Source organism: Haliotis rubra, unplaced genomic scaffold (assembly GCF_003918875.1).
Source record: "Haliotis rubra isolate DU_JTF1 unplaced genomic scaffold, ASM391887v1 Scf1684, whole genome shotgun sequence".
Taxonomy (NCBI): domain Eukaryota; kingdom Metazoa; phylum Mollusca; class Gastropoda; order Lepetellida; family Haliotidae; genus Haliotis; species Haliotis rubra.
This window is the reverse complement of record NW_025765652.1, coordinates 18,459-32,710: the sequence shown is the minus strand read 5'-3', so window position 1 is coordinate 32,710 and position 14,252 is coordinate 18,459. Positions and strand designations below refer to the sequence as shown.

At 39.1% G+C, this 14,252-nt stretch overlaps 1 protein-coding gene across 2 annotated transcripts; it reads right to left on the bottom strand.

The window, feature by feature from the left end:
- Positions 1–249: 249 nt before the first annotated feature.
- Positions 250–12,579, bottom strand: LOC124272314 (perlucin). Of its 2 annotated transcripts, XM_046707489.1 has the most exons (5): positions 12,428–12,579; positions 8,660–8,739; positions 1,204–1,297; positions 485–743; positions 250–454 (listed from the first exon to the last, which is right to left on the bottom strand). In XM_046707489.1, the coding sequence occupies exons 1-5, from the start codon at positions 12,480–12,482 to the stop codon at positions 310–312; spliced, it is 633 nt and encodes a 210-aa protein (XP_046563445.1). In that variant the 5' UTR covers positions 12,483–12,579; the 3' UTR covers positions 250–309. The 2 variants fall into 2 exon arrangements, with proteins under 2 accessions (XP_046563445.1, XP_046563444.1); XM_046707488.1 differs by having other exon boundaries at positions 250–743.
- Positions 12,580–14,252: the final 1,673 nt, after the last annotated feature.

Here is a 14,252-nt window from a genome sequence, read left to right as displayed (position 1 = left end):
TTTCAGTTGTCTCATGCTATGAGGGGCGGCAGGGTAGCCCAGTGGGTAAAGCATTCGATCGTCTCTCCGAACACCTGGCTTCTATTCCCGACATGGGTACTCACTCACTCACTCACTCTTGCTTTGGTATAACCGGAATAATGCTATAAGCGGTGTAAAACCATGCCAACTCACTCATCAAATACCATTTAGATACAAAAGTGCCTCAATATAAGCAGAACAAGACAAAGAAAAACAACAACACAAGACAACATGCTGAAGGCTTTATTTCACCTCCTGTTGCAGGATTGCATGCAAACTGTCCCTCTGTTACAGGTTTCCATGCAAACTGTCCATCTGTTGCAGGTTTGCATGCAAACTGTCCCTCTGTTGCAGGTTTGCATGCAAACTGTCCCTCTGTTGCAGGTTTGCATGCAAACTGTCCATCTGTTGCAGGTTTGCATGCAAACTGTCCCTCTGTTGCAGGTTTGCATGCAAACTGTCCCTCTGTTGCAGGTTTGCATGCAAACTGTTGGTGTATGGTATGCGTTCCTTTTCACAAATAAAATGTGATGGTTTTTGACATTGATAATCATTCCACAGATAGTTTCCTAAATCCCGTCTTAACTCAAGACAGTGTTCGATACCTCCCGCATTATCAGGTTGTCCTGGACTCCAGTTTGTGTAGTTCATGCGGCGTTGTCCTTCCCACAGCCATCTCCCCTCTATGTTCAGATCAGAAGCACCAAGCCAGTAATTGAAAGCTGCAAACAGGGGACAGCTGAAGGAATTCAGTATATCGATACCAAGAAATAGATTGTATAAACTTGTGTTATGTAAAGTTTAAACTAGTATCAACTGTCTAATAGAGTAGGTATAGGTTAAGAGAATTACCCGCTGTGTTTGGTAAAGGTAAGAACTGCAATGTTTCTGCATACGATTCTCTTATATCAGAAGAATATTGAAATCGATTATTATAATATCAGTGATGTCTTCTTCTCTGACTACTATTTATTTATTACAACACAGTCGTGTAATGAGAAATCAGTGACATCATTCCACACATTGCTGTAATATTGCAAAACACAAGCCCTGAGAGTCTCATCAAACATCCCTTAGGAGCGGTTTGTCTCAGGCTGCACCTGCCGTGAGGAGTATGAGGTAAGGGTGCAGGCATGGGAGTGCAAGGTGTAATTAAAGCAACAGGTCATATTAAAGTCTCACCTTCACCAAGACGGGTAGCATATCCCCTGATGAACGAATCTTCATCTTTGTTTGATATTATGGCAAGGTGGCTCTCCAAGTATCGACAGTAGCCCTGAAAGTACACACTCATTATTCAGTGCATCTCTTTATTACATAAATACAGTAGACTAAAATTGTTCAGGTCGAAAAAGGTGATAGTTGCTCATATTTTTATCTGTGACAGAAATGGACTTTGTAAAAATCCAGCTTTGCGGCACTTCCGGTGGCGCTCATGTCGACAGGGCGAGGTCCTCTGCCAAATCCATCTGAATCTGTCTTAAATGGACACAAAAACAATCTCAAGGAAGACCACACGTGGAAATAAAGGTAAAGAGGAACAGGGACACAGTTTAGACAACTTTATTGTTACAAGAAGTAAAACTGCATCAAAGGCAGCGGCCATGTTGGTTAGCGACTTTGAAGAAATGAAAGCTTTCAATGAAAAATCTCTCAGGACCAAACGCTCGACATGGGTAGCAAATTAGACAATATTAATACTGAACTAACTCCTCTCCAGAAGAAAACGGACGAAATTGTGAATTCAGTGGAATTTAACGCTTCACAAATTGAAGCGTACTTTGATAAGAGACAATAAAGATATCAAAGGTATTAAACTCAATTGAAGGAAGAATATAAATTGGAACAATATGCTGATGATACTCAATTATATTTGGCCTTAAAGCAGTTGTAGAAAGTTTACACAAATTCTATTAAATGTCAGGGCCTAAGATAAACATTGAAAAAACAAAAGCTATTTGGATAGGTTCAATGATTGGTAGCACAGTGAAATTATGTGCAGAAAATAGCCTAGACTGGCATGAAGGTGACTTTAACATCCTTGGTATATATTGGAGGATTTATAGGTAATCAATACTAGAAAAAAGACTAGAAACAATTAATTAAATTCTTGCTAGTTGGAAAAAGAGAAAACTAACCTTACATGGGAAAATTACAGTCTTGAAAACATCGGCAATATCAACTTTAGTACATATTATTTTCTGTGTTACCATCACCCCCTAAGGAAAATCTTATATGGGGCAAACATTTTTTTTTTTTGTCTTTCAATGATGTAAAAAAAGCTTAACTGCACCAAAGGAACAATTTTAGAGTACAATAAAATGATTATAAATATTCCCAAATCTTGAAAAAAATACTTTTTTTATCTGATCCCGTAGGTACTGAAAACCTCTCACTAAACTCAAATCTTCAAGACCTACTTTCTCAAATTTTCTATGACAAACATATAGCAAATGATACTCCACCTACAGTTTGTCAGATATGGCAGAATGAACTAAATACAGATATTTCATGGACATCTTGCTTTAAAAATACAGATACTGCACAAACCATGTAAGGCTTATAGATTTTTAGTATATATTTATGAACAGAGCCATTTATACGCGAAAGAGTTGGTGCAAATGAAGATAATTGAAACAAATATGTGCTCTTTTTGAGCCAGAAAGCCTCCAACGTGTATTCATAAAGTGCAATCTTGTACAGGATTGTGGGAGAAAGGTTGAAAACTTTATTAATCCTACACATTGTGATGTTCCTATTTCTGATGAAGACATTCTCTTTTGCAACAGTTCAGTTAGTCTGTTAGCAACATACATTGTCCTGCTGGCTTATCCATTGATTGTCTTGCTAATATCGTCAAAGATGTGTACAAAGTAGAAAGAATTATTGCTTGTAAGAACAATGTTTTGCCTAAATTTCATTCCAGCTGGAAACCTCTGAACAATGTATTACATATATTATAAAATCATACACCTGACATGTCCATGATTTTTGAGCGCTTCATTGCTGATGCTCTGAAAAACATTGATAAATGTAATCAACTGTACACCTTCTGAACTGAAATGAATAAACAAAATTTGAAAAATCAAAACAAAAGTTTCCGCAATCCAAATATGAAAAAATAAAGGAACACTTGTGCTTTCATGTGATCCCTTATTTTTTTCCCCAGTATATATTGGTCTGTGGAAAATATTTTTACTTTATGTCTATATATTCTGCCGAATGCATTATTCTTTGCAATATAACTACATTTCGTCCCCGCTGGTGCAAATATGTCTAGTCACATAGTGCTCAATTGTTTGCATATTGTGCTATAAAATACTGACTTGTTGTTGTTATACTGTGTATAAGAGTTTGTTATTTATTCGGGGCCTAGATTTCCGAAGCTCACTTAGCGCTAAGATAGTTGTACGATAATGTTAATGTATGGCACTTACGACAATCTTGGCGCTAAGAGAGTTTCGAAAATCCAGGCACAGTACTTTAATCAGATTTTGTTGTTGATCCTGTGCTGATGTTGAAATGTTGTGTAAGAGTGATCAGATGTATGTACCTGTATAATACGCTTACAATGTTAGAACCCGTCTGTTTTAGATATTTACTAGAGAAATGTGTTCTTTATTGAAGACAATTGTATAAACTGCAAGTGATTCTATGGCGTTTGATTGGCTGACCAAGTAAGTAGAAGAAAACTGTCACATGCACAGACAACAGTTACTATTTGTTGATTGGCTGACAACTGTATGAGTGAAGTTTGTGTTGTAGTTTGCGCATTCATAACTACTCATGTCATTCTGGCAACCTGGATGGCGACTCGTACCCCTATCGTGGCCATGTTCACGACTGGGCCTTGTCTAAAAGCAAAAGGTCAGGGAGATGAAAATTGTTTAGAACTATTTCCAAGGAAATATCACTTTCAATTACCAAACATGGTACTCCTAGAAAATCCCATATCCCATGGGCAAAACAGTTATACACTCATTCCCTTCGTTAAGATGTTTCAGTGTTGAGAGTTGCTGATCCTTTAGTTCAAAGTTTATGTTTAAATTGTGCTTTGCATAGTTTAGAGAAGTTTCAAAGTTTGACGGTGCCGCTATTTTCATGCTTCGAAATGCGTTTTAATACGCGCGATTTGATTGCTTTGCCACGATTCTTGGCTATAATGGCATACTAGTCTTTTTGTAGGTCATGGAAAGAGGCGAGTAGTTACGAATGGTAGTTTGCCCTGAATGATGTCACTAATTTTGTGTCCTTGTCTATAGTATGTAGTGTGTTGATGATAATTATTATGATTATATATTTTTATTATTGACATATTCATAGGAGTTAATGTCAGCGTGTTTGTACATTTATGCAGGTATTAACATTAAAAGGTGTGCAAAATTAACCTCATGGGTGTCAATATTCTTAACTGGAACACAATGACACGAGTCAACCAAGTCCACGCACTGGACCAACCGACCGTTAGTCGCCTCTGATGGCGTGCCTGGGTTGCAGTTCTGACCCAGACCTTACAAGAGGCCAAAATCTTTCAACTTACATTTTACCAAACCAATTACTATGGTGGTTTGATACTTTATTTATTGCATAAGTATGAAAGTGAGTGAGTGAGGGAGTTAAAATTTAAAGTCACATCCGCAATATTTCAGCCATATCGTGACTAAAACTAGTTCTTAACTTATAATACATACAGATAATATATAAAACCCTGTCAACGAAGGACAGTAAAACCACCACATTATCACAAAATGAGTTAAAACTAGCTGGCATGTAACTTTAAAAGTAGAAAACTATTTTTGGACAATACAATGTAATAATGGGCCAGAAATCGCCAACAACTGAAGGTAGATCACCACACTAGGGACCATGGGGACTTAGAGTGTCTTTGCTACCTGCATGGACCCTACCTGGATTAATAAGTATGAAAGACTGAATTTTGTAAAGTCCAGAAAGGATATGTTTTTTACAATTCTAAACTCGCTCACTCACAGGTGGCAAGAATATTCAATTTCTGTGATACTAGTTGTTTTTTGGTGGCGTGGTAATTTGAAGCCCAGTGGGTATTAACATTAAAAGGTGTGCAAAATTATACTTTTCACATTGATACTGCCATAAATGTGGATACTATAGATGTCAGTTCTAAAATAAAACAAACAATTCAAACAGAGAACAGTATTTTAGTCATGTGAAAGGATTTCAGGCTTTCTACATTGTCAAAATCAGGCAAAGAAAATTAATGGTTAAATTATATGTTAATATTCCAGATTGCCAAGATCTCAGGTGAACCATATCTCAAGAACATGAAATAGTTTTATTTAATTTATGTTTTTTTATGAAATATTCTATCTTATCTATAAAAGGAAATATTTTTTGACAGAGTGAAAGGTTCATGACATGAACACAGTATTTTACCTCCCCTTTGCCAGATGTCTTCTGTGAAAATGACCTTGATGTCAAATTATACACTGACAAGTTTGGAATAAACGTATGAACAGGAAAAAAACCAAACTTTGCGGCAAAAACATTCCACTTTCCCCAATGTCAACATCTGCGTTTGGGATTTAAAAAGGCAGGTCCGATGAATATCCTCTTGCGATGAAACTCCTCGGGCAGTTTTGTTCACATCCGTCACTGACAAGATGCCACAGAGATACAAAATACTGACACTTCTGGGTTCACGTCATCCTTTATGGCAGCTATGTCATCGTTATATATTTCTTACGTATTTGAAACTTCTTATGCTAACAGCTTTTGTAGAAAGCTGGCCACGCAGTTTCGTTGGGCGCTATCCTTCTTGTTCACAAATTGATATGAAATTTTAATGGGATTTTACATTAATTACCCAAAGGCAAAAATACTATTAATTGTTTCGGTTAAGTTACACGGTGCATCAACTAATTCAAGTTCAAGACAAATATTCAAGTATTTTCTATGAATGTGTCATTCTTTGTTTTTCAGCTCTATATCCTGTTTGCGCCTCAGAAACCATATGTGACAATGTGCATGGAAAATAATATTTAGGTTGAATTGTTTTGAGTATATTCTTTTTCAAAATATATAAAACGACAATACTAAATGGAAGTATATATCAAATAAGATATTTTATGTGTCTGAATCCAGTCAGACAATCCAGTGCTTAACCTCATGGGTGTCAATATTCTTAACTGGAACACAATGACACGAGTCAACCAAGTCCACGCACTGGACCAACCGACCGTTAGTCGCCTCTGATGGCGTGCCTGGGTTGCAGTTCTGACCCGGACCTTACAAGAGGCCAAAATCTTTCAACTTACATTTTACCAAACCAATTACTATGGTGGTTTGATACTTTATTTATTGCATAAGTATGAAAGTGAGTGAGTGAGGGAGTTAAAATTTAAAGTCACATCCGCAATATTTCAGCCATATCGTGACTAAAACTAGTTCTTAACTTATAATACATACAGATAATATATAAAACCCTATCAACGAAGGACAGTAAAACCACCAGATTATCACAAAATGAGTTAAAACTAGCTGGCATGTAACTTTAAAAGTAGAAAACTATTTTTGGACAATACAATGTAATAATGGGCCAGTAATCGCCAACAACTGAAGGTAGATCACCATACTAGGGACCATGGGGACTTAGAGTGTCTTTGCTACCTGCATGGACCCTACCTGGATTAATAAGTATGAAAGACTGAATTTTGTAAAGTCCAGAAAGGATATGTTTTTTTACAATTCTAAACTCGCTCACTCACAGGTGGCAAGAATATTCAATTTCTGTGATACTAGTTGTTTTTTGGTGGCGTGGTAATTTGAAGCCCAGTGGGTATTAACATTAAAAGGTGTGCAAAATTATACTTTTCACATTGATACTGCCATAAATGTGGATACTATAGATGTCAGTTCTAAAATAAAACAAACAATTCAAACAGAGAACAGTATTTTAGTCATGTGAAAGGATTTCAGGCTTTCTACATTGTCAAAATCAGGCAAAGAAAATTAATGGTTAAATTATATGTTAATATTCCAGATTGCCAAGATCTCAGGTGAACCATATCTCAAGAACATGAAATAGTTTTTATTTAATTTATGTTTTTTTATGAAATATTCTATCTTATCTATAAAAGGAAATATTTTTTGACAGAGTGAAAGGTTCATGACATGAACACAGTATTTTACCTCCCCTTTGCCAGATGTCTTCTGTGAAAATGACCTTGATGTCAAATTATACACTGACAAGTTTGGAATAAACGTATGAACAGGAAAAAAACCAAACTTTGCGGCAAAAACATTCCACTTTCCCCAATGTCAACATCTGCGTTTGGGATTTAAAAAGGCAGGTCCGATGAATATCCTCTTGCGATGAAACTCCTCGGGCAGTTTTGTTCACATCCGTCACTGACAAGATGCCACAGAGATACAAAATACTGACACTTCTGGGTTCACGTCATCCTTTATGGCAGCTATGTCATCGTTATATATTTCTTACGTATTTGAAACTTCTTATGCTAACAGCTTTTGTAGAAAGCTGGCCACGCAGTTTCGTTGGGCGCTATCCTTCTTGTTCACAAATTGATATGAAATTTTAATGGGATTTTACATTAATTACCCAAAGGCAAAAATACTATTAATTGTTTCGGTTAAGTTACACGGTGCATCAACTAATTCAAGTTCAAGACAAATATTCAAGTATTTTCTATGAATGTGTCATTCTTTGTTTTTCAGCTCTATATCCTGTTTGCGCCTCAGAAACCATATGTGACAATGTGCATGGAAAATAATATTTAGGTTGAATTGTTTTGAGTATATTCTTTTTCAAAATATATAAAACGACAATACTAAATGGAAGTATATATCAAATAAGATATTTTATGTGTCTGAATCCAGTCAGACAATCCAGTGCTTAACCTCATGGGTGTCAATATTCTTAACTGGAACACAATGACACGAGTCAACCAAGTCCACGCACTGGACCAACCGACCGTTAGTCGCCTCTGATGGCGTGCCTGGGTTGCAGTTCTGACCCGGACCTTACAAGAGGCCAAAATCTTTCAACTTACATTTTACCAAACCAATTACTATGGTGGTTTGATACTTTATTTATTGCATAAGTATGAAAGTGAGTGAGTGAGGGAGTTAAAATTTAAAGTCACATCCGCAATATTTCAGCCATATCGTGACTAAAACTAGTTCTTAACTTATAATACATACAGATAATATATAAAACCCTGTCAACGAAGGACAGTAAAACCACCACATTATCACAAAATGAGTTAAAACTAGCTGGCATGTAACTTTAAAAGTAGAAAACTATTTTGGACAATACAATGTAATAATGGGCCAGTAATCGCCAACAACTGAAGGTAGATCACCATACTAGGGACCATGGGGACTTAGAGTGTCTTTGCTACCTGCATGGACCCTACCTGGATTAATAAGTATGAAAGACTGAATTTTGTAAAGTCCAGAAAGGATATGTTTTTTACAATTCTAAACTCGCTCACTCACAGGTGGCAAGAATATTCAATTTCTGTGATACTAGTTGTTTTTTGGTGGCGTGGTAATTTGAAGCCCAGTGGGATACAGTATTTCATTGTCTCAGTTCCTTTAAATGTGAGAAGAATGTACATAATAGTCCTATAACACTTACTGCCGCCTCTGCAAACGAACTTCTAATGGTTGAGAACCAGTAGCAGGATCTTCTGTTTTGATGAAATCCGAGTGGGCATCCTGATAACAAATAATGTCAATCATTCTTAGCATCACCTGGAAACAAAGTAGAACATCTGTGAAACAGAAAGCTTAAAGTACTAGCAAAGGAAGGAGGGACTGCATAAAAATGGGCTTTACATATTGTACCCACGTGGGGAATCGAACACGGTCCTCTTGTCGATACAAAGATATATACCCTTCAGCTTTCATCATATTTATGAATTGATGTAAAATATGCCAGAAAACCCCTTTCCTTGTGTGGAAAATAACGACTTAGATAGTAGATGTTGTCTATGTATCAGCGGACTTAGTGACATTTGGAGCTCGTTTAAACACCTGTCACAAACACATGCAAAATCAAGTTGTCTTAAACTGTGAAAATGAGGAATTCAAATGGGGAATTGTATAGGATACAATGTTTGTCCCTGATGAGTCCAGGCACCTTTGAAGAGCCCACCAGTGGCCCTTGTGGACCCGGGGACATATAGGTCTACATCACCTCATTGCTGATCGTAAGACCGATTTGGGCAACGTGTTTCCCGTGGGTTGCAACCCTGTGTCGGTGGAGGATGGGAGTCTTGTGGTTGAGGGCAATAAGAGCCTGGAACCGTGTTTCTTTTGCCCAGACACCACTTTGCCCCTGACTTCAGCTTGACGGGTTGTAGAATTGGCTCGATTCAATCAATCGGCTGGTCACGCCAAGCCCTGTCCATGGACAAAAGTTGAGTTGAGTTGGGCTTTACGTCACATCGGCAGTATTCCAGCCATATAGTGACGGGAACAAGTCTGCATTGATAAACATTGTAAGTGCAGTGTCAAAGTGAGTTTTATTTCAATAACATATATTCATTACATTGTCATTTAAATTCTAACTTCCCTCAGGTAGTTCACTATCAGATGAGCGCTCACGCGGGAGAACAGATCTTTCCGACTTGTTGCATCATAATGTGAGTCCCTTGCAGACAATAAGTCCACACAATCAAGCAGAATATGCTTGATGGTGAAAACCTCATCGCAAGAGATACACATGGGGGGTCCATCCCCATCCGTTTTCAGCAGATAGTCATGAGTAAACTGACTGTGGCCAATACGACATCGTCGTAAAATTACCTCATCACGTCTTGACTGACAACCCAAGTAGGTATAACCAATTGTTGGCTTCAGTTCTACTCGGGTGTCCCACAAAATTCTTATGCAATTATTGTTCATTCTTTTGACAATGAATGTTTGTATTTCAAATTATGTTATATATGTTATATATATGTCCTATGCCAGAAGGCGGTCGTTCATGGGCCAATCTGGTGAATAATGTTTACCTCCAATTTCTTGTCAAGGGCCGAACCAGTCTGACTTTAAATTAATAGATAAATGCAGCTGTTCATGTCATATTTTCTGGAGTGTAACACCCCTGTATCCCTGGTGTCAGCATCTCGGAGGGGGCACGAACAGGCTTTCGTCAATAATGTTTTTCGTCACTATGAGTCTAATCTTGAACATTTGATATAGCCCATCAACCCCCTATTGTAGTAAGCTTCAAACCTATGTTCATACTTCTTAATACCAGGCTTGCGATTCTGCACAATGTGGTCCCTTGTTCGACCAAATAGGTTTTGTACTTTGTGGTAGACAATGTGACGTGCTACTGTTTCTGTTCAGTTTTGTAAATAAAGTATTCATGGCGTCACATTCAACGTCGATATATTTTGGTGATTTAAACCGTTTATCACTCTTTGTGAATTTTGCCAAATATTCTAGTCACAGAACTTTAAATTCCTGTCGTGGCATCGTTCACGACAGAGCGCGATGTCTTTCTGATATGACTGAAGAAGATATTGCTACAGAGCTAAAAGAACAAGCTGTTACAGCAGTAAAACGCTTCACCGTTTAGAGAGAGGGTGTCACAGTTAAAACTAATACGTATCTCTTGACGTTTGCTCGTTCTACTATTCCATCATCAATCAAAGCAGGATGTTTGATCATCGGAGTGGAGGTGTATGTACCCAATTCACTCCGGTCTTATAAATTATAAAAGTTCGGCCATGGTTCTCAATCGTGTCGTAACCCTATTAGTTACACGGTGTTTTTGACTGTAAGACCCTTGTAAATTCCATATTTCCTGAGGCACAGCCTCCAAGGTTTTGTCTCCAAGAAACCTACCTAAAAAGGACTGATAAATTTGACATCCGTCGGTACATTTCCTACCACTCCTTTTCTCCTCCCGGTGTAAAAGCTACAGGAGGCACTTCTATCCTGGTGAGTCAGGACATCCTCCATAACCCTGTTCCACTTAACACCAACCTACAAACTGTTGCTGTCCGCATGACTCTGAACATAGGGTTTACACTATGTTCACTATATCGTCCCCCCTTCCTCAACTATACGCCTAGCACATCTTCAGAACTTGTATGATCAGCACCCGAAGCCCTGCATAATCATAAGCGACCTGAACAGCCATAACCCTCTATGGGGGAGTACTGATACAAATAATAAGGGAAAGGTCCTTGAAGATTTTCTCTCAAATAATGATCTATGCATCTTCAACGATGGATCAAACACTTATCTCCATCCTGCCACTAGAACATACTATCACTCACAGATTCTAATCTTTTAGACAAGCTTGAATGGTCGGTCCGCAATGACCTTTGTGGAAATGGCCACTTCCCAACAATTCTTACTCCTATAAATCCCGTGGATGAACCACCTTCAACAAGGTAGAATTTTACTAAGCCCAATTGGCCATTGTTCCAACTGAATGCCGTTAAAATGACAAATGCCAGGGCAAGACGTACATTTAAACAAACTAAACGCCGGTCATGGAGGAAGTAGGTGTCCAAACTCAACTCCCGCACACGCATGTCCAAGGTGCGGAACAGCATGCAAAAGATTAAGAGCAAAGGATCCAAATCTGGAGTTGGCCATCTTAAAGATGGTGGCTCTCTTTTAACAAATATATTTGAAATTGCAAACAAACTTGGCGAAACTTTGGCAAACCACTCCTCCTCATCTAATAATAACCCTCAGTTCCAGAAATACCAAACCCAACAAGAAAAGAAATCAGTCAATTTTAACTCTGATAATGGAGAGGATTACAATGAAACGTTTTCTCTCCATGAAGTACGTACTGCCCTGGGGCAGGCTCACGACACTGTGGCGGGAGCTGATGATATTCATTATCAACTTCTGAAACACCTTCCAGATTCAAGTTTGGAAACTCTACTCAATATATTTGATGACATTTGGACAACCGGAAACTTTCCTCCTTCGTGGCATAATGCCATTATCATCCCTATACAAAAGCCTGGCCGGGATCATACCGATCCCTCAAACTACCGTCCTATATCACTAACTAGCTGTGTTTGTAAAACAATCGAGCGAATTTTCAACAATCGATTAATCTAGTACTTGGAGACCATTAACTTCCTTAGTGTGACCTCCAGTGTGGTTTCCGAAGTACCATTGACCATCTGGTCTGATCCCGTCCAGGCTTTGGTACAGGGATGATATTTAAATGGCATTATGCCATGAAAGAGGAACATTTCCAGATATTCAAATGTCATGAAATATATGTTTCCGTCAGGAGGGTCTGAAGAAGCATCAACTATACCCTGTGGATTGGTTGGCAGAAATGGTATACACAGGCCACTCCGGGAAGCAATTGACATGACATGGTTACTGAAATTCATAAATAAATAAAGAAAATAGTTACCTGCATACGCTGTGGCCACAAGGCAAAGCAGGGCAGACAGGACCTCGACGTGCATGACAGGTGACTTCAACTCAGCAGCACACAACGCCGTGTGTGCAGGGGGGCTGACAACTCGGCTTTTATGTCTTGTTTTAGGAGTGGGCAGATCCGGGACAAATGCAGCTGTTGCAGAATCTTGCACGAGGCTAACACAATGTATTAAATCAGAGCACATGTAAATAGCTGAAGAGGCCAGAGAACTCGGCTTGATAAGGTGCTAAAACCAGAGTCGATTGTACAATTTTGTTTAGATCATGAGTACATATTAGGTTCAGTAGTGTTACTGCTGTATGATGTTGTTTTTAAAAGAAAACGTGTTCACTCAACTGACAATGGATGATACAATTATAATTATTTTAGCAGAATATACCTACTGTCTTAATTAAACTGAAATTATAAAACAAAAGCACATCAATAAGTGAATTGACATGTAATATTCGCCTAACATGCAGTTTGTCCCGTACATGTGTGAACGTTCTTCAGTGCGTGAATGATCTTTGGAATGCCACGGAACCTCAAAGTGTCCATTAATAGGAAATAAGGACTAAGGTCAACCTGTCGGGATATCCAGATGTCTGGATGCATGGGTGGATTGGCGGATGGATATCTACATAACTGACTGGAATACTGCCGATTTGACGTAAAAATTCATCTCACTCACTTACTTACTCAAAACAACTGATAATTTTAGTAGCGTGGACATTTTGTTCCTTTGTAACTGGTATTGCAAGATCAAAATGAACCACACCCTACACACACGTCACATGACGACCACACCACACCCTACACACCCGTCACACACACCAATCACCAAACGACCACACCACCCACACCATACACACACGTCACATGACAACCACACACACACCCCTACACGCACATCACATGTCAACCACACACAACCTACACACACTTCACGATCCATACCCTACACCCACGCATGACAACACCAACCCACATATCACATGACGACCACACCATATCCACAATCACCAAACGACCGTCACATGACGACCACACCACACCACATGACGACACTACCCCTCACAATCACGACGACAACACATACCTTACACCCGTCACATGACGACCATCACACCCGACCACACCAACACATACCTTACACACGTCATATCACGACCACAACACCCTACACACCCGTCATATCACGACCACAACACACGCTACACACTACTACGATCACATCACACCTACACACCCGTCATATGACGATCACAACACACACTACACACACGTCACATGACGACCACACCACACCGTTCATTCCCGTCTCACAACAATCACACCACACCCTACACCCTCGTCACATAACAACCACACCACACCACACCTTACACACACGTCACATGACGATCACACCACACCGTTCATTCCCGTCACACAACAATCACACCACACCCTACACACCCGTCACATGACGACCACACAACACCCTACACACACGTCACATGACGACCACACCACACCCTACACACACGTCACATGACGACCACACAACACCCTACACACGGCACATGACTACTCCACACCCTACACACACGTCACATGACGACCACACCACACCCTACCCACACGTCAAATGACAACCACTACACAACCTACACACACGTCACATGGTGACGTCACCCTACACTACACACACGTCACATCACCCTGCAAACACGCCACATGAGAGAGAGAGATATGCAACAAAACCAAACCAAAAGGGTTCGCATCCCCTAAACTCCCTAAAAACAAAAGAAACAGAGAGAGAGGGAGAGATATA